At 44.7% G+C, this 22,045-nt stretch overlaps 1 protein-coding gene across 1 annotated transcript in view; it reads right to left on the reverse strand.

The window, feature by feature from the left end:
• Positions 1–22,045, reverse strand: part of LOC126210233 (putative ankyrin repeat protein RF_0381) — a 60,712-nt gene that overhangs the window by 29,899 nt on the left and 8,768 nt on the right. The window contains exons 2-3 of the mRNA XM_049939421.1: positions 11,042–11,128; positions 4,825–4,911 (exon numbers count right to left, since the gene is read on the reverse strand). Of these exons, the coding sequence (XP_049795378.1) occupies positions 4,825–4,911; positions 11,042–11,128 (174 nt within the window). The remainder of the gene's footprint in view (positions 1–4,824; positions 4,912–11,041; positions 11,129–22,045) is intronic.

A 22,045-nucleotide genomic window follows, 5' to 3' on the forward strand; every position in this document is an offset into this window, starting at 1 on the left:
ATAAATTGAAGATTTTTAAGGCATGTAAATTAATTCCAGGCGCAAATGAAGTTTACAATGGAAAATGATCAGGAGGGATGATTTCCGTTTTTGGATGTTTTGCTGTGTGGCGCAAAGATAATGGCGCCTTGAGACGTACAGCACATCAGAAACTAACTCTTGCAGATTTATGTTTGCCTGCAAATAGCTGCCACCATCCTCCGTAGACGATGACTGTTCTCAGAAGATTTGGTTGGCAGAACACACGTCATTGCTGACGAGAGCTTCTGCAGGAGGAGCTCCTACACGAAAGGTTTTGTGGCGGCGTTCGTAGCGACAAACAATTCGCTGTAGAAACGGCTTACGAAGTCACCGCCACACTTTTAATAGCGGGCCGACCGGTCCGCTGGAACCGTGAACAGAAAGATGAAAACCCAAACACTCTGATTAAATAAAAGTCGGTACTTATCTTTATTAACGAAGATACAGAAACACAGTAGTGAACTCCGTGTCTACAGAAATCTGTCTAGTTCGAGTCGGAGTGGCTAGGTCAGCGTCGGCTGACGACAAACAACAACTCTGCTGCGATGAACACACAACTGACTAGCAAGTACACAATTCGGTGGCGAGTATACAACTGAGCGGCGAATACAGAACTGTCCTAGCGCTCGCGACTCCAGCGCTTAAGAACCTAGAAGCCAGCGGTGGCGCGCGCAGACTTGTGGCGATTTCCTGTCTCGCTGGCACTGCTTATGCGGACGGCGTCCGGACTTTGATGCTGCCAACCTTTTGGCAGCGGGCTCGGTTGGCATTACTGGCTAGGATATAACAAAAGGCACTACGAACGAAACCAAAGGAGGCCTTAAGCAATGCAGAGGAAGACACGGAAATATTTAAATCCGAGACTTTCCTGTCGTATGCGGGAAGCCTGTCGTCAAAACTCGGACGGATCTCCAGTAAGCACAAAGTGCGTATGATTTTTCGTCCTCCACCGAAGACAGCACCACGCTTAGGTTCTGTTAACTCATTAGCGCTGTGCGTTGCCATATGGCAACATTTGTAACACTTTTTTTAAAATCGTTGCTTCCACGACATCAACGAAGCGAGAGTGTTGGCAGCACTGGATTCCATTTCGCATGACTGTAAAGATCACTACAATGCTACAATTTTAATAATACATTTAAATTGTGCGACGTAATCAGTGTTGGTAGTCGTTTTTTGATGAATGATGAAGAAAAATGCAGTATAAGTTCGAGTAAGTATGTTTTACACAGTAACTTACGATATATAATTCGGTTTTTTTAGTACGTTTGTGCTTTAAATACTCAAATATATATTCTTTTGAGGTTACTGCTTGCTGTGAAATAAATTACGTTCATTTAGGCCGTTTGAACGTCGGTGTTGCCATATGGCAAGGCTAGGCGCTTGTACTCAGTAAAGAGTAGAAGAGGTTTCTCGCTTGCTGATGCGCTGGAGATTCTTTATAATGACGATATTGAAGATGATTTGTTTGTTGAGCACCCATATTTTGAGACAGCAATAGAGAAGAATGATCGATTATTGTATGTGCGGTGGCTGGACAACTCATTTGTCACAATGATCTCTTCTTCATGTGGTGCACAAGAAATTGGTCAAGAGATTCTCTCAACTAAGAAAGCGAAATATAATGATTCCCAGACCAAAACTGGTAGCCAAATATAATACATATATGGGAGCTACTGATCAGATGGGTCAGAATCTAGCATGCTATCGCATTGCAATAAGAAGTGAGAAATGGTACTGGTGTCTTTTTACGTGGATGTTACATGTCCCGTGCGGTTCTAGGCGCTACAGTCTGGAGGCGAGCGACCGCTACGGTCGAAGATTCGAATCCTGCCTCGGGCATGGATGTGTGTGATGTCCTTAGGTTAGTTAGGTTTAATTAGTTCTACGTTCTAGGCGACTGATGACCTCAGAAGTTAAGTCGCATAGTGCTCAGAGCCATTTTGTTAGATGTCCCCGTAGAAAACAGTTTGATTTCATATAATAAAGCAAGAAACCAAATTATATCTCAGCTTGATTTCAAGAGAGAAATAGCAACAGTGTACTTGAAAAGACACCAAGCTTTACCAAAAGGAGCCGGGAGACCATCTGCATCAAGGGCATGTTTCTACAGCCGCATATCAATTTGGTTTTATAAGACTGACCACCTGGTCCAGCACGCAGAAGAACAAATAAGAAAAGGTGTTCACACAAGGACTGTAAATCTATTGTGAGAACAATGTGTTCGAAGTGTAATGTGGGATTGTGTATTGACTGTTTTATTCCATTTCATGTAAAATAATGCTCAGTTCAAGGTTTGATTTTTGATTATTAATTGTACTGTGTTATAAAGTATCAATTGTATGATGAAGACTGAATAATAAATTTGCAAAAAACTTGTATATGTAATACGAAATTTCAATAACCTACTTATTTTAGTTGAAGTTGTAATCCATATAAATTTAGGTAGTGAAAGCGCCTAGCGTTGCCATATGGTAACATCAAATATCTCGCTAATGGCGGTAATGACTTTCGTAGAAACAACTCTGTTGTGTAATTTATGCCTTTTATAGACATAATAACGCAATTTTTTTAAGAAATCACAAAAAAATTAATTCCGGCGCTAATGGGTTTTAGATGATTTAATACTTTTGAAGACTGCAGTTTACAAGATCCCCGTCGAATGTGGCCTCTCATGCAGACAAAAGATTCGTACGGTCCTTGAAAGTTGTGTGGAACACAGTGGATACACCCAGCTCCTGCAGCCGAGTAAATCGGTTGTGACAGACAACTGAACTGATAGTGGTCACTCTGTGTTGCACAAAAACGTCGATAGTTTTCTGTCTACAGCAATTGATACACGCTTGGCGACGAATTTAATTAGTAAAGATGGAAGCTTCAGTTTGGATAAGTCAAGGAATCCGGCGCTTCCTTTATTAAACGTACAAAGATGTTGCGATAGTGCAGCTCAGAGTGGTACATCGACATCCTAGCGTGATTCGACTGCACAACCAGAGATATAATTTATGTACACTGTACTTTTTTCTTGCCGCCAATCAGTGTCTCTGATGCCTGTGTAGGTGGGAATGCACAGTCGCACGGTGCGCAAGTTTAAAGGGACAGGGGGAGGGTTGGACGATACACAGTCGAAATATTAGAAGAAAAAGTGCATTTAGGCGGCTGACCACACGAAATCTGACAGAGAATTAATGGCTTATTTGTGCCACGTACACCTGGCGGTACTAATCAACCTTAAAGAAATACTACCCATAACAGCTATAGGTATTACACTACTAGTCATTAAAATTGCTAAACCAAGAAGAAATGCAGATGACAAACGGTTATTCATTGGACAAATATATTATACTAGAACTGACATGTGATTACATTTTAACGCAATTTGGGTGCATAGATCTTGAGAAATCAGTACCCAGAACAACCACCTCTGGCCGTAATAACGGCCTTGATACGCCTGGGCATTGAGTCAAACAGGACCTGCAACATGCAGTCGTGCATTATCCTGCTGAAATGTAGGGTTCCGCAGGGACAGGGTAGAGCCACGGGTTGTAACACATCTTAAATGTAACGTCGTTCAAAGTGCCGTCAATGCGAACGAGAGATGACCGAGACGTGTAACCAATGGCACCGCATACCATTACGCCGGGTGATACGCCAGTATGGTGATGACGAATACATGCTTCCAATGTGCGATCACCGCGATGTCGCCAAACACGGATGCGACCATCATTATTCTGTAAACAAAACCTGGATTCATCCGAAAAAATGACGTTTTGCCATTCATGCACCCAGGTTCGTCGTTGAGTCCACCATCGCAGGCGCTCCTGTCTCTGCTGCAGCGTCAAAGGTAACCGCAGCCGTGGTCTCCGAGCTGACCCATGCTGCTGCAAACGTCGTCGAACTGTTCGTCCAGATGGTAGTTTCTTGCAAACGTCCCCATCTGTTGACTCAGGGATCGAGACGTGGCTGCACTATCCGTTACAGCCATGCGGATAAGATGCGTGTCATCTCGACTGCTAGTGATACGAGGCCGTTGGGATCCAGCACGGCTTTCCGTATTACCCTCCTGAACCCACCGATTCCATATTCTGCTAACAGTCATTGGATCTCGACCAACGCGAGCAGCAATGTCGCGATACGATGAACCGCAATCGCGATAGGCTACAATCCGACCTTTATCAAAGTCGGAAACGTGATGGTACGCATTTCTCTTCCTTACACGAGGCATCACAACAACGTTTCACCAGGCAACGCCGGTCAACTGCTGTTTGTGTATGAGAAATCGGTTGGAAACTTTCCTCATGTCAGCACGTTGTAGGTGTCGCCACCGGCGTCAACCTTGTGTGAATGCTCTGAAAAGCTAATCATTTGCATATCACAGTATCTTCTTCCTGGCGGTTAAATTTCGCGTCTGTAGCACGTCATCTTCATGGTGTAGCAATTTTAATGGCCAGTAGTGTATTTCCCAAATTAAGTACATTGTCCTCAGTCACTGGTGGAAAAATGTGCACGTATACCGCTAATTCTCTGTATAATAAATCCATCACAACTTAATTAACTTTAAAAGTCGGTCTATGTTTTTGCTCACTACCAACCGTTAGATGCAAAGTGGTCTCATGCCTTTATTTAGATAGAGTGAGTCTTATGTTCTACAAACAGTATAGTGAATTTGCACCAGCGTTGCAATAATGGGAGCACAGAGAGAAATTACAAGTGTGTTAATCTTGCAGTGAGCGACATGACCCTTGAGTATAAAGTGTTTCATTTTCACAAGAATGAAAAAATTTGCCCTTCGATTGTACTTACCTCAGTATCAAAATGGATTGCGCCTTCATACAGCATTTTCATATACTCTTGTAAAGACTTCTCTTCACGGACGGAAGAAACTGTATGCTAGACAGAAAAGACAAATATCATAGTTAAGTAGTTCAAACACAGTGCTGACATTAATGAAATTTGCGAAATAAGGAATAACATTTGAATGTGTCAGCAGCAGATTTCAACCACCTCTTTAATGAAGAATTTTACGAGTTACAGACTCCATAAATATTTTAGCTGTTGTCATCAATATTTTTATAGATCTGAAACACCAATATAAAGTGACAGTACACCGACCTCTTATACGAGGTAAAAGATATGGCCACAGATACAGATTGTAGAAAACCTTTCGCTCCCTGTATTTTACCACTGCCACTTTTAGATTTTGAAGGAGTATCCCAGTCAACATTGTCAAATGATTTCGCTATGTCTACAAATACTATAAACGTTGGTTTCCCTTTCCATAGCCTATCTCCTATAAGAAGTCTTTGGGTGAGTATTACTTCGCGTGTTCGTACATTTCTCTGGAATCCAAACTGATTTTCCCCGAGGTCGACTTCTGCCAGTTTTCTATTCTTCTGTAAAGGATTCGTGTTAGTATTCTGCAGCCGTGACCTATTGCACTGATACTTCGGTAAATTTCACACCTGTCAGCACCTGCTTTCTTTGGAAGAGGAATTATTATATTCATCTTGAAGTCTGAGGGTATTTCGCCTGTCTCATACATCTTGCTCACCAGCTGGAAGTGTTTTGTCATGGCTGGCTCTCCCAAGGCTATCAATAGCTCTTATGAGATGTGTACTCCCGAGTCCTTTTTTCCACTTAAGCGTATCTGTGCTTTGTCAGATTCTTCACTCAAAATTATATCTCTATTCTCACCTTTATCTACAACCTCCTCCATTTCCGTAATATTGCTCTGAAGTACGTCTCCCTTGTATAGACCCCCCCCCCCATATACTCCTTCTACCTTTTGGCTTTGAGTAGGACTGGTTTGCCATCTGAGCTCTTAATATTCATACGAGTGGTTCTCTTTTCTCTAAAGGCCTCTTTAATTTTCCTGTAGGCATTATCTATCTTACACCTAGTGATATAAGCTTTTACATCCTTACATTTGTCTTCTAGCCATTCCTGCTTAGCTATGTTTCACTTCCTGCCGATCTCATTTTTTAGAAATTTTTTATGCCTTCCCTTTGGTTCATTTGCTGCATTTTTATATTTTCACCTTTCATCAATTATATTCGATATCTGTTGTGTTAACCAAGGATTTCTATTAGCCCTCGTCTTTTTACCTACTTGATCCTCTGCTGCCTTTACTATTTCATCTCTCAAAGCTACCAATTCTTCTTTACTCTATTCCTTTCCCCTGTTCTTGTCAATCGTTCCCTAATGCTCCCTCTGAAACTCTCTACAACCTCTGATTTCATTAGTTTATCCAGGTCCCATTTCCTTAAAATTTATCCTTTTTGAAGTTTCTTCAGTTTTCATCTGCAGTTCGTGACCAGTTAATTGTGGTCAGTGTCCACATTTGCTCCTGGAAATGTCTTACAGTTAAAAACCTGGTCCAGAAATCTCTTTCTTACCATTATATAATCAATCTGAAACCTTCTAGTATCTCCAGGCTTCTTCCATGTATACAGCCTTCTCCCATGATTCTTAAAACAGGTGCCAGTTGTTAGCTATGATTAAGTTATGCTCTGTGCAAAATTCTATCAGACGGCTTCTTCTTTCGTTCCTTTCCCCCAGTCCCTATACACCTACTACTTTTCCTTCTCTATCTTTCCCTACTATCGAATTCCAGTCCCTCATGACTATCAAATTTTCGTCTCCCTTAATTATCTGAATAATTTCTTTTTCTCATCTTACATTTTCTCAATCTCCTCCTCATCTGCGGAGCTAGTTGGCGTATAAACTTCTTTTACTGCAGCGGGTGTGGGCGTCAAAAATGCTACAATAATGCTTTCACTATGCTGTTCATAGAAGCTTATGTGAGTTCCTATTTTTTATTCATTAGTAAACCTACTCCTGCATTACCCCTATTTGTTTTGTATTTGTAAACATTTATTCATCTTGCCAGAAGTCTTGTTCCCCCTGCCACAGAACTTCACTAATTCTCGTTATATCTAACTATAATCTATCCATTTCCCTTTTTCTAGGGATCTGACATTCCACAGTCCGATTCGTAGAACGCCAGTTTTGTTTCTCCTGATGACGACATCCTCTCGAGTAGTCCCGAACCGAAGGTCCAAATGGGGGGACTATTTTACCTCTGGAATATTTTACCCAAGAGGACGCCATCATCATTTAACCATACAGAAGAGCTGCACGCCCTCGGGAAAAATTATGGCTGTAGTTTTCCCTTGCTTTCAGCCATTTTTATTACCAGCACAGGAAGGCTGTTTTGGTTAATGTTACAAGGTCAGATCAGTCAATCATCCAGACTGTTGCCGCTGCAACTACTGAAAAGGCTGCTGCCCCTCTTCAGGAACCACACATTTGTCTGGCCTTCTGTTGTGGTTGCACCTATGGTACAGCTATTTGTATCGCCAAGGCCACGTCCATGGTCCATGCGGGTGTCAGGGGGACTCACCTCCTATAGCCAAAAAAATCGGCTGTGGCGGAACGCTGTGTTGATATTGGTCACTTTTTACGAAAAAGTCAAAATTTTACTGGTTACAGTATGTTTCAGGGACTTGGTAGTGGCTTAGTTGAAATTAGCTAGGCGACGAACTAATAAAAATAGATGCTACAGCTTGGATTAGTCACGAAATCCGGTGCTTCCTGTAATAAACTTACAAAGATGTGGCAACAGTGTAGCTCAGAGTATACATCGACATCCTAGCGCGGATCGACTGCACAACCAGAGATATAATTCATGCACGTTGCACTTCTTCGCCACCGATCAACATCTCTAAAGACTGTGTATCTGCGGGCGCATGCGCAGTGGCATGGTCCGCAAGTTTAAAAGGTCTTGGGGAGGACTGGATTGTTAGTCTTTCGGCTCACTCTGAAGATAGCTGAACGATACACAGCCGAAATATTAGAAGAAGAAACTGAATTTAGGTAGCTGCACACACGAAATTTGATGGAGCATTAATGGCTTCCCCCCTGGGGGTTCGGGGGTAAGAATAGGCTTGCAGAATTCCGGCCTGTCGCAAGAGGCGACTAAAAGGAGTCTCACACGTTTCAGCGCGTACTGGAGTTTTTTCAAAATTTTCTGACACTTCGTTCCTTTCATGTGCAATTTGGTCCCTCCCATAGTTCCTCCCGAGTCCATTAGAATGGGGTCCCGCTAGGCTCTCTCTTGAGTGTCAGCTTCTTTTGCCGGCCACTGAGGCCGTGCGGTTCTAGGCGCTTCAGTCTGGAACTGTGTGACCGCTACAGTCGCAGGTTCGAATCCTGCCTCGGGCATGGATGTGTGTGATGTCCTTAGGTTAGTTAGGTTTAAGTAGTTCTAAGTCCTAGGGTCTGATGACCACCGATGTTAAGTCCCATAGTGCTCAGAGCCATTTGAACCATTTTTGTCAGCCTCTTTTTAGTTGCTATCAATGCGCTGGCTGCAGCTGTTGGAACGTCCATATCAGCTTCTTTGTATGCTGATGACTTTCGCCTGTACTATAGCCCCACTGGCATTGTGGTTGCTGAACAGCAGCTACAGGGTGCAGTCTTGGGCTGTCATGCACGGCTTCCAGTTCTCAGCAGTCAAGGCCTGCGTCATGCACTTCTGTCGGCGTCACACTGTTCACCCTGAGCCATGGCTTTATCTCGGCGGCGAACCTCTTGCTGTGGTGGAGCAGCATCAGTTTTTGGGCTTGCTCTTTGATGCCCAGTTGACTTGGCTCCCTCATATTCGGCAGCTTAAACAAACATGCTGGCGCCATCTTAACGCTCTTCTTTGCTTGAGTCACACCAGCTGGGGTGCCAATCGGTCTACCCTTCTATGACTCTGTCAGTCCCATCTCGATTATGGGAGCCTGGCTTATGGTTCAACATTACCTTCCACGTTTCATTTACTTAACCCCATACTTCACTGCTGGATCAGACTCACAACTGGAGCTTTCCGCACAAGCCCTGTAAACAGCTTACTTGTGGAGGCTGGTGTGTCGCTCCATTGCATATCCTGCGCCAACGACTGCCAGCCGCTTATGCTCCACATGTTTGTAACATGGCCGGGCAGCCAAATTACAGTCTCCTGTTCCCGAACTCAGTTGTCCATTTTCTAGAAAGTCAGCACCAGTCAGGATGTACAATCACGGTTCACAACTGTCCTCTTCTCTCTGGACCCTTATGTGCATCTGGTGGTGTCTGTGTCTATGTTCTTAACTCTATTTACAGCGAGCGTGTCCCCATGATGTGTGCCCCGCCCATGCCTTCAGCTGGATTTGGCACAAGGCCCAAAAGACTCAGTCCCTCCTGAGGCCCTCCTCCAACGTTGTCTTTCCATCCTTGCTGCGTTTCCCGGCTCTGCCGTAGTCTGTAGCAACGGGTCGGTGGTTACTGGTCGAGTTGGGTATGCTTTTCGTCTTGTGGAACAATCTGAACAACGCTCATTGCTGGATGGCTGCACTGTTTTCACTGCAGACCTTGCCGCAGTCTCTTGCGCCCTAGAGTATATCTGCTCCTGCTCAGGTGAGTCCTTTGTTACATGTAGTGACTCCCTGGTCGGTTTACGAGCTATCGACCAGTGTTTCCCTCGCTCTCGTCTGGTGATGGGTATCCAGGGTCCCTCCATACTTTTTCCCATTGCGACCACTCCATTGTCTTTGTGTGGACCCCGGGTCATGTTGGCATCCCGAGTAATGAACGGTTTGACAGGCTGGTCAAACAGGCTATCGATGCTCTGGCTCTGTAGTATGATCTCCAGTCAGTTTTGTGGCAGAACGTCCTTGGTATCTTGAGTGATGAATGGCGCTCCCTGCCTTCACGCGCCGGCCGGAGTGCCCGAGCGGTTCTAGGCGCTACATTCTGGAGCCGCGCGACCGCTACGGTCGCAGGTTCGAATCCTGCCTCAGGCATGGATGTGTGTAATGTCCTTAGGATAGTTCGGTTTCAGTAGTTCTAAGTTCTATGGGACTGATGAACTCAGAAGTTAGGTCCCATAGTGCTCAGAGCCATTTGAACCATTTTTTTTTGCCTTCACCCAACAAACTTCGGGTCATCATGGAGGCTATCGGTGTGTGTCGCTCCTCCTTGCGAGCCTCTTGCAAGCACTCAGTTGTTGTCTGCCAGCTACACATTGGCCACACCTGGCTGACGCACGGTTATTTATTGGGCCGTGAAGACCCACCTCTCTGTCGCTGTGTTTCAGTGTTAACAGTGGCCCCCAAGTCGTTGGACTGTCCGCTTTTAACTGCACTCAGGCAGAAGTTTGTGCTGCCTGATACATTCCCTGCACTTTTAACAGATGACGCTGCAATGGTAGGCTTCGTTTTCAGTTTTATTCGAACAGGGGGCTTTCATCGCTCAATCTGAGCGTTTTCTCTTTTGTGCGTTGCGTCTGGCCTTTAGCCTGCTGTTTTAGATTGGGATTTTTAGTGTGTCTCTTGTTTAGCTTTTCCTCTTTTTTGGTTGCCATGGTCGGCCAACCACTTTAACACTCTGTGTGCTTTTAATAACTTTTGTCTGGTCTTCGTGCTTGTCTTTGTTGTTCTGTATCGTCCCTTGTCATCTCTGTTGCTTGTTTTTGTTCTTTGTGGGTGTTTCATGATCGTGGAAAAAGGGACCGATGACCTTTGTAGTCTGGTCCCTTCAACCCCCACAAACCAATCAACCAACCATTAATGGCTTGTCTGTGCCACGCACATCTGGAGGTACTAATCGACCTAAAAATAACTGTAGGTAATAGTTTGCAAATTTAGTACGCTGCCCTCAGTCATTAGTAGCAAAATCTGCAGTTACACCACTAACACCCTATATAATAAATCCATCACCACGTACATAACTTTAAAAGTGGGTCTATGTTTTTGGTCGCTACCAAGGGTAGGAGCGGACACCAACAGATATTTGGCATGTAGTCTCAAGCTAATGCTTAGATAGAATGAGTCTTATGTTCTACAGACATCATAGAGAGCTTGCACCAGTGATTCAATAATGGGAGCACAGAGAGATGTTAGAAGTGTGTTAATCTTGCAGTTAGCGACAAGGTCTTTCTACATAAAAGATTTCATTTTCACAGGAATGTAAACAATTGCCATTTGACTGCACTTACCGCAGATTTAAATTGGATTTTGCCTTCAGACAGGATATTATTATACTGGTCTAAAGACATCCCTGCACAGACGACAGACACTCCAGCCTACAGAGAAAACACAAAATTCATCGTTAAGCAGTTCCAACACAGTGCTGAATTCAATGAAATATGCTAAATATGGAATAATAATTGAATGTGCCAGCAGCAGACTTCATTCACATCTTTAATGAAGAATTTTATGAGACGCTAAAAATATTTTACCTGAAGTTATCTATGACCAACCTGTGAAGTGCGGGAAATATTTTTATAGATGTGAAAGACAAGTACAATAGCTTTGAAAATGATAGGACACTGACCTCTTATCCGAGGTGAAAATATGTCTACAGATACAAATATATATCTAGATCTACATCTACATCTATATGGCTACTCTGCAAATCATATTTTAGTGCCTGGAAGATGGTTCATCGAACCACCTTCACAATAATTTTCTATTATTCCACTCTCCATCAGGGTGTAGAAAAAACGAATATCTTTCTGTGTGAACTCTGATTTCCCTTACTTTATTATGATGGCCGTCTCTCCCAATGTATGTATTAAACTGGAGACCTAGAAACGACGGACAGACTTCGTTCCGCTGTAGCCCTCAGTGGTTCACAACCCAACAACAGCCCACAGCAGTCCACCCACCCCACCGCCGCCCCACACCGAACCCAGGGTTATTGTGCAGTTCGGTCCCCAGTGGACCCCCTGGGAACGTCTCATACCAGACAAGTCTAACCCCAGATGTTTGCGTGGTAGAACAAAGATGGTGTATGCATACATGGGGACAGTGTTTGCACAGCAATCGCTGACACAGAGCAACTGAGATGGAACGAGGGGAACCAGTCCGCACTTGGCGAGGTAGATGGAAAACCGCTCTAAAAACCATCCAAAGTCTGGCCAGCACAACGGACCTCGACACTAATCCGCTGGGCGGATTCGTGCTTGGGACCGGCACGTCTTTCTGGCCGGGAAGCAGTGCGTTAGACCGCACGGCTAGCCGGACGGGTTTCTCCCTATGTAGGTTGGCGTCAACAAAATATTTTCGCCTTCGGAGGACAAAGTTGGTGATTGTAATTTCGTGAGACGACCCCACTGCAACGTGAAACGTTCTTGTTTTAATAATGACCCCAATTCCTGAATCATGCCAGTAATACACTCTTTTCTATTTCTTGATAATACAAAATGTGCTGCTAATCTTTGAACTTTCTCGCTGTACTTTGTTAATCCTGTCTGGTAAGGGTCCCACACCACGCAGCAGTATTCCAAACGAGGATGGAAAGGCGTAGTGTAGGCAGTCTCTTTAGTAGATCTGTTGCCTCTTCTAGGTGTTCTGCATATAAATTGCAGTCTTTGGTTCACCGTGTCTACAACATTTTCTGTATTCTTTCCAATTTAAGATGTTGGTATAGTAATTCCTAGGTATTTAGTTGTAATTACGGCCTTCAGTTTTAATTGAATTATCGTGTAACCAAAGTATAACGGATGCCCTTTAGCACTCATGTACATGACCTCACACTTCTTATTATTTCGACTCAGCTACCAAATTTCGCATCATACAGATAACTTATCTTTATTGCTTTGAAGTTGCCTTTGATATTCTGATAGCTTTACTACGCAGTAAACGAAAGCATAAAATGCAAACAGCCTAAGACGTCTGCTCAGATTATCTCCTAAATCGTTTTATTGATAGGAAACAGAAGAGCGTCTATAATGATGCTCTGTGGAACGCCAAAAAGGACTTCTGTTTTACTCAAGACTTTATCTCAATTACTACGAACTGTGTCCTCTCTGACAGGAGATCGCATAACTGAGACGATATTCCATAAGCATCCAATTTTGATTACAAGCCGATTGTCAGGCACAGAATCAAAACCGGTCTGTAATTCTAGAAATGGTCAATACATTTTAAACCCCTTATTGTGAGTGTAAAGAGCTATTCGTGTTTGACAACAGTGATGTTTTCTAAATCCATGTGACTGCGTGTCAATAGACGATTCTCTTTTATATAAATCATGATTTTTGAACACAATATATGTTCCAAAAATCTGCTAGATACCCATGTTAATGATATGGGCCTGTAACTTAGTGACTTACCCTTATTGCTTTTCTTGAATATTGATGTGACCTCTAAAATTTTCCAGTCTTTTGGTATGGATCTGTCTTCGAGTGAGGGCATGTATATGATTGTTGAGTGTGGAATACAGTGATAAACCTTTTAAAACGTATTTGTATGGCATTGTTTTCCGCGTCGAAGTTCATAATTTTTTTTTAAGAATGCTGCACACACTCCATCATGCATAGACGTCTTCTGACAACCTCACAGGCGTGACACACTCTCAAACACGAACACTAAAGGGAAAATGGTTCACTTCTTTGCTTCACTTATTGAGCTGCGTTCCCGCAAGCAACGAAAACTAGCACATGATTCCTCCCACAATTTCCTTCTGTGTTCTGCAAATGTTGCCAATGACGTCACTATTTCAAGATGGTGTGAATTGAAATAAATCGTGAAAGTGAAGTTATAATTGTGAAGATTTTTAGCTCAAGATCTAATAAAAATGCTAATGAAAAGTGGTCCCTCAAATACTGGGTTCCAACGACGATAACAAAAGCCTTGTTTAAGTAGGACGAAGCGCCGTTCACAGCCTTAATCAATGAGTGAAAGTAGTTCGGAATTAATTTTGAACCGTATTCCTCGTTCTGCATAGAAGCTTGATACACATATGCAAGATGACGTGGAAACTTGTGTTAAGTTTGCTGGTTGGTTGGTTTGGGGGAGGGGACCAAACAGCGAGGTTATCGATCCCAGAGGATTAGGGAAGGACTGGGAAGGAAATCGGGTGTGCCCTTTCAAAGGAACTATCCCGGCGTTTGCCTGAAGCGGTTTAGGGAAATCAGGGAAAACCTAAATCAGGTTGGCCGGATAAGGACTTGAACCATCGTCCTTCAGAATGCATGCCCAGTGTGCTAACCACTGCGCCACCTCGCTTGGTAAGTTACAAGTGACATTGAGATATGTGACAAGTGGAGACCTGTTTACTATCACTGTGATATGCTCACTGTGTTACTACAGTCATTGTTTCTAAGATCTTTTTTGTAAAAATTCCAGTTCCTATTTAGAATTTCCTTGTGTCATGAGTTTGTGGCACTGCTAGATCCTGTCCCAATCGGTAGATGTCGATGAGGCTGGAGATGTCTGTTCACTGCTGCAGGTGCTGCTCTAAGCAACAAAGCAGCTGTGTCTGGTCCCACTGGTATCGCCGAGAGGCTATGGCGACAGTGATGAGGAAATTTTGTACCAGGCAGCAGACTGGTTGCCTGGTTGCCTAGGACAACGAGTGGCTGTGTCGAATAAACACAGGTTCACAGGTTGTGCTGGCTGGTGTACCAATTCCCTGGTGATCCGTTCCTTAAGGCTTGCTGCGACCAGGGGAGCATCCGGAGCCGGGAAGCAGGGCAGTAGGCATTTGCCGTGTAGTGTCGCAGAATAGTAAAGAAGTTGGAAACGTGGAATATTGTCAAAGTTTCGTTGCCTATGCCAAGAACCAGAGGCAGCAGGTTAGGCAAGAGCTAAGAGGATTGCACATATATCGGAATGTGTCGTCTCGCAGGAGCAATGGCCTGGTTACACACAACAGGCGAGAGAGAATTGCTTAGCACGGGGGTTTGTGTTAGACGGAGACTTTCGTAGAGTGCAAGACAGAGGTATAGCGTCAGCTGTATTGCATTTCACAACTTCGCGTAAGTCTGTCATAACAACATGTAACTCTGTCGCAAGAACACCTAAGGGGCAAGTACGACAGATGAATCAGCAGTATAAGTGGAATGAATGCGGTCATTACAAACGAGCGTGACGTCAGAACGTCGCTCGTGCTTCCTTTAAATACGCCAGCTTTGATAGCAACAAGGCACTCGCACTCGCAGTCAGACTTGCCATTAGATGTGTACTGGGTCGCTGCGCAGCGCTCGGCTCGGTCATTGACATGTTAATCTTTATTAAGGAGATGTTGCAGTAAGGGTGGCCCATCCAGCAGCAGACGTGAGGGGACAGTACCAGCTCTGGTCCTCTCTGCTGCCGCTGTCAATCATCAACCTTGGATTAGCAGACATCGCGGCAGACTCGTTCGCCGCCAATGCTGACCACATCAGTGAGCCGTCGTCGAGATCGTGCGGGGCCTAGGCCCTGTGCATCCGCCGTCACAACCGGGTGAGCCGACAAGGCTGGGGGACTGCAGCCCGTTCCGCCCGTCCACCGCGGACGAGCCACCAGGAGGAGCAGGGAAGAAGACGGGGTGGGATAGAGTACACTCCGCACTACGAGAACGCCTCTCGTGCCGACAGCGCCGGGACTCCAACCCAGAGCCACCTGCTGTCCGCCGTCGTGCCGGCCGGCCAGCCGAGTGCCGCCAGCCACGCGCGGCCGAAGTAAGGACATTCCTCCGCTACGTCACAGCACGCGGCGCTGCGCTAGCAAGACTGCGCGGCCCGGATCTGGTGTCATCGCTACGAGTCAGCGAGGACTCGGGGAAGGTCGTCGATATCACCAAGCCACATTTTACTCGGCAGGAATAATGGTGTTATTAATTAGTAATGTTTCTTTGGCATCTCTGACGCTTCTACAGCCTTTTCCTAGCATCCTGACAACTGGAGAGGTCACCGCTCGGCCATCGAGTCCACCGTAGGCGACCGGGACCACCGGGGCGCCTACAGCCGACTGACAGTACATGGATAATGGCACAGAATGCTTAGAAGTCACACAGGCCAGTGTTAGCCTGGTTTCCCGATAGTATGTCACTGGAAGCTTGCTATGATCAGTGGAAGGTCGCTGCTGGCTCACAACACACAAATAGTGGCACCAAGTGCAAGGAGAATGCACTGTCCAATGTTGTATTGGATCCCAAACGATGTGCTACTGGTAGCTTACTGCAACCAGTCGGCAACTGCTGGCTGACAACATATGGACTGTGGCACAAAGTGCATGGTGTATATACCATCGAGTATTGCCTTTTAATCAAGTGGTCTGTTCTTGGTCGCCTGCTGGAACCAGTTGAACAACTAAAGCTTGGACCCTGGACACTGGTAAGCCACTGGAGTAAAAAATACAGATGATAGCAATAGTGCACGGGAGAACTCCATCCAGTGCTGCCTAATTTCGCTGGTGGACTGTTCCAGTGACCAGTGGGAGAGTTAGAGCTTGGAACTGGAACAAGGGGCAGCTGGTGGTGACCAAAATGCTAATAGTGGCACTGGGTGCACGGAGAACACTGTCCATCTTGTGTTGGTTCCCTGATGGTCTGTTCCTGGGCATATGCCTAGACCAGTTGCAAAGCTGGAGCCAGGGCTACATGTGGTAGGCTGAGAACAATTTAATAATAGGGCTGAGTGCATGGAAGGCTCTCTGTCAAGTGTTGTTTTTCGGTTTAAAAGTGATGTGTCCATAATGAATTGCTGTGACCACTGGAACAGCCAGAGCTGGGGGCCATGGTTGGCTGTAGGCTGACAACATACAGTTATAGTTCAATTCTTTTGTCTTGGCGGTTCGCGCATGCCTGCCCAGACGCGGGAGATTGCTGCGTTGCCAGTTGTACGCGCCAAGAGAAGTAGCGCCATAGTATAGTATACTTCGCAAACTTACGTTTAGGGGGGAGCATGCAGTTTATGAAGTAAAGCCACCACGGCCGCATTAACCCTTTCGGTGCTACAGAGATGTGCTCCCTGCATTCCGCGATGTGCGCGATTTTGTCATCACTGCACTGCTCGCCTGTGCAGACACATGGTGTGCAGCATTAGATGTAGTAAACCACTGCACGAAATGGTGTGCAGCATTAGATGTAGTAAACCACTGCACGAAATTTTGAAGAGTTTGCAGAGGTAATACCATACTTTCCGTATGGTCGATTTTAGTTGCCACTAGAAATTTCAAAAAATTACATTAAAACGAATAAAATTCATGAAGTAGGACACTTCGATATTGTTTTTAAATAAAGAAAATATTAAGCATCGATAAAGGGTTGAACTCAGAACCTTTCGCTTAGTAGCCATATATTTTAACCATTAAGCTTTTTTATTTATTTATTTATTTATTTTTTTAATCTCATTTTGTTCATTTTCGTTCGTTGTATCTGCTCGGCGTGGACGTCGCAAGACACCCGTCTCAGTTCATTGTTGATCCATTAACTCAGTTTTTTTATTTAGGGCAGCTAACCCTCTGACCAAACACGCTGAGTTCCCGTGCCGGCAAACTACCGCAGCTCGTCATTCAATATATCTCCCGGAGGACTTTAAAATATTACGCAAAATACCGACATGCACTGTTGGTATGATTATGAATTATTCACGTTTCGTCGAAGTACAATAGGAAATAAACAATTACCGCTGTTCTTTATTGCGAAAAAGCGGTTCGTGAGAATGATACAAACACCTTTCCTTGCTATCGCCTGAATTAGGAGGCTTATTGCTTGTTTGGTTTAATTAATTAATAGAATATGAAGCAATTGGTGCAAAGAATGCTTTTTCCAAACTTTCTATAAAAGAAAGTCTGCTATCAAGACATTGCTTTTGTTCAATTACTTTATTTATGACTGAACGTTTCTAAAACTGAAGACACTTGTCCGTGCTCCGCACTGCAGTCGAGCTCTGGCAACGTCCTTCTCTGTTCATTGGCTGACTGTGTTTTGTGACGACAGATGCGCAGAACGAACCTAAACTCGGCCGCCGTCATAAATGACGCGCACTTTAGTGGCAGTGAATAAGCGGAAGACACTCGGTGTGATTTTGTATAGATTCTTGGGTGGTCTTTTGCTGTAAATCTGCTGTGGCCAGTGGAGCCAGGGGAGTGGGCTGCTGCTGACTGATAACATGTTGACAATGGTATTCCGTCAGTAGAAAACACTCCATTCAGTTTTGTTTTTGTTTCCAGACGGTCTGTCCCGGGTGGCTTGCTGGAGCCAGAGAAATAGCCAGAGTCTGGAGCTGGGGCAGATGTCAGTTGCTGGCTGTCAATACACAAATTGTGACGCCGTGTCCTCCCAGTGTTGTCATGGTTTCCATGTCGTCTGTTCCTGGGGGCTTGTCACAACCAGTGCAACATCCTGATCTTGGAGACGAGGGTGTGAGTAGCTGCTGACTGACTCCACGTGCACAGAAGTTGCGTATTTCAGTGTCGTTTGTTCTTCGAAAGTTTTATTCAGAAGTCTCTTGGGGAACAACAGAAATGCCCAAAGTTTAAGCATGCATCCTAAGAATGATGTGGGAATTGCCAGCTAACTAGTCACGACAGGCCCAAGGTAAGGACGTCGGTGTTTCTAGTGTTGACATGCTGGAATTCTTATCCATGCTGTATGGAGAACTACTGACGGCCTTGGGAGAGCCAGTCATGACAAAACTCTACCATCTGGTGAGCAAGACGTATGAAACAGGCGAAATACCCTCAGACTTCAAGAAGAATATAATAATTCCAATCCCAAAGAAAGCAGGTGTTGACAGATGTGAAAATTACCGAACAATCAGTTTAATAAGCCACAGCTGCAAAATACTAATCCGAATTCTTTACAGACGAATGGAAAAACTAGTAGAAGCCGACCTCGAGGAAGATCAGTTTGGGTTCCGTAGAAATACTGGAACACGTGAGGCAATAGTGACCTTACGACTTATCTTAGAGGAAAGATTAAGGAAAGGCAAACCTACGTTTCTAGCATTTGTAGACTTAGAGAAAGCTTTTGACAATGTTGACTGGAATACTCTCTTTCAAATTCTGAAGGTGGCAGGGGTAAAATACAGGGAGCGAAAGGCTATTTACAATTTGTACAGAAACCAGATGGCAGTTATAAGAGTCGAGGGACATGAAAGGGAAGCAGTGGTTGGGAAGGGAATAAGACAGGGTTGTAGCCTCTCCCCGATGTTATTCAATCTGTATATTGAGCAAGCAGAAAAGGAAACAAAAGAAAAATTCGGAGTAGGTATTAAAATCCATGGAGAAGAAATAAAAATATTGAGGTTCGCCGATGACATTGTAATTCTGTCAGAGACAGCAAAGGCCTTGGAAGAGTAGTTGAACGGAATGGATGGTGTCTTGAAGGGACGATATAAGATGAACATCAACAAAAACAAAACGAGGATAATGGAATGTAGTTTAATTAAGTCAGGTGATGCTGAGGGAATTAGATTAGGAAATGAGATGCTTAAAGTAGTAGAGGAGTTTTGCTATTTGGGGAGCAAAATAACTGATGATGGTCGAAGTAGAGAGGATATAAAATGTAGACTGGCAATGGCAAGGAAAGCGTTTCTGAAGAAGAGAAATTTGTTAACATCGAGTATAGATTTAAGTGTCAGGAAGTCATTTCTCAAAGTATTTGTATGGAGTGTAGCCATGTATGGAAGTGAAACATGGACGGTAAATAGTTTGGACAAGAAGAGAATAGAAGCTTTCGAAATGTGGTGCTACAGAAGAATGCTGAAGATGAGATGGGTAGATCACATAACTAATGAGGAAGTATTGAACAGGATTGGGGAGAAGAGAAGTTTGTGGCACAACTTGACCAGAAGAAGGGATCGGTTGGTAGGACATGTTCTGAGGCATCAAGGGATCACCAATTTAGTATTGGAGGGCAGCGTGGAGGGTAAAAATCGTAGGGGGAGACCAAGAGATGAATACACTAAGCAGATTCAGAAGGATGTAGGTTGCAGTAGGTACTGGGAGATGAAGAAGCTTGCAGAGGATAGAGTAGCATGGAGAGCTGCATCAAACTAGTCTCAGGACTGAAGACCACAACAACAACAACAATGGAGAGAGTATGAAGAGTGAGAGCGGCATGTGCTGTGTGTGGAGTCTAGTCTACACGACTCCCCAAGTACCAAAGGAAGTTTTCTTCTTAAGTTTTCCCGCTGTACAAACAAATGTGTGCTAACGGGAAATAGAACAGGCACTAATGCTATGAAGCTCACATGGGCAGTTACTCTGTATCAGTTAACTATGTATCAGTACTGTCATTAACTCCTTGAGTGTTGCTGGTCCCGCCTGGTTCGCCATGTATGGTTGCGGTACTACTGAGCAAAGTTGTTATTTAGTTCTTTCTTGTTGCCTCTGAGATGTTTTGAGTACATAGAAGCCAAAGATTTAGTAGTATTTATTTCTGCTGCTTTTTGTATCACTAATACTTTCACATTAAGATCTTGTCCGCACATTGTATATTTCAGTTTCTCTTACGTGAATAATAGGCGTTGACACTGTTACTTATAAACGATCCATTGTGAACAACATGGCGGAAGCACCTGTTCCCAGCAGAACAAAATCCGCTCTGACTCACTCAATCGTTCAGATACCTTCTCGAAGTCCTTCTTGGTAGCAGGAAGACGACTCTGGAACAACCTCCCGCATTATATTAGAGAACTAAATAACCTCTCCAGCTTCAGAAGACAGGTAATGACGTATACACTAAAGCAAAAATATGGTCACTCCCTTAGTTGAGTGGCCAGTGCTTCGGACTGCATGCAGCGAGCCCTGGGTTCGGTTCTCGGCAAGAGTCGGAGATTTTCTCCGCTCGGGGACTGGGTGTTGTGTTGTTCTCACCACCATTTCATCGTCATGGACACGCAGGTCGACAAATGTGGCGTCAAATGAAAAGACTTGCATCTCGGCGACCGTACTTGCCCAGGTAGTAACTCCCGACCACCAATGAAATACAATCAATTCATTTCATTTCAGCAATAAGATTACCTTTGTCCCTCTATGCACTTGTTACCCTTGTACATGACTCTTTCCAACCTGATTTCCTCATTTCCCACATTGTCTCCTTGAATTTCCTTTTCCCAGAACTCACCATATCACAATAAATAATTTTCTAGACTTTTAAATTCTTATTTATCTACCAGTATTGTTATTGTTATTAATGTCACAATTATTTTCGTTATTATTATTACTATTAGCTGCTTCAGTAACGCAAGTAATGCCAGTATTAACTTTTTTAGTTCAGAGTCAGTATAATTTACTCACACCGACACTGAAGACGCTGCAAACGTTTTAATACTAGCTGCCATATTAAAACTCTTATTCTCACACGTAACTACACTCCTGGAAATTGAAATAAGAACACCGTGAATTCATTGTCCCAGGAAGGGGAAACTTTATTGACACATTCCTGGGGTCAGATACATCACATGATCACACTGACAGAACCACAGGCACATAGACACAGGCAACAGAGCATGCACAATGTCGGCACTAGTACAGTGTATACCCACCTTTCGCAGCAATGCAGGCTGCTATTCTCCCATGAAGACGATCGTAGAGATGCTGGATGTAGTCCTGTGGAACGGCTTGCCATGCCATTTCCACCTGGCGCCTCAGTTGGACCAGCGTTCGTGCTGGACGTGCAGACCGCGTGAGACGACGCTTCATCCAGTCCCAAACATGCTCAATGGGGGACAGATCCGGAGATCTTGCTGGCCAGGGTAGTTGACTTACACCTTCTAGAGCACGTTGGGTGGCACGGGATACATGCGGACGTGCATTGTCCTGTTGGAACAGCAAGTTCCCTTGCCGGTCTAGGAATGGTAGAACGATGGGTTCGATGACGGTTTGGATGTACCGTGCACTATTCAGTGTCCCCTCGACGATCACCAGTGGTGTACGGCCAGTGTAGGAGATCGCTCCCCACACCATGATGCCGGGTGTTGGCCCTGTGTGCCTCAGTCGTATGCGGTCCTGATTGTGGCGCTCACCTGCACGGCGCCAAACACGCATACGACCATCATTGGCACCAAGGCAGAAGCGACTCTCATCGCTGAAGACGACACGTCTCCATTCGTCCCTCCATTCACGCCTGTCGCGACACCACTGGAGGCGGGCTGCACGATGTTGGGGCGTGAGCGGAAGACGGCCTAACGGTGTGCGGGACCGTAGCCCAGCTTCATGGAGACGGTTGCGAATGGTCCTCGCCGATACCCCAGGAGAAACAGTGTCCCTAATTTGCTGGGAAG

The sequence above is a fragment of the Schistocerca nitens genome, chromosome 10 (assembly GCF_023898315.1).
Source record: "Schistocerca nitens isolate TAMUIC-IGC-003100 chromosome 10, iqSchNite1.1, whole genome shotgun sequence".
NCBI classification, from domain to species: domain Eukaryota; kingdom Metazoa; phylum Arthropoda; class Insecta; order Orthoptera; family Acrididae; genus Schistocerca; species Schistocerca nitens.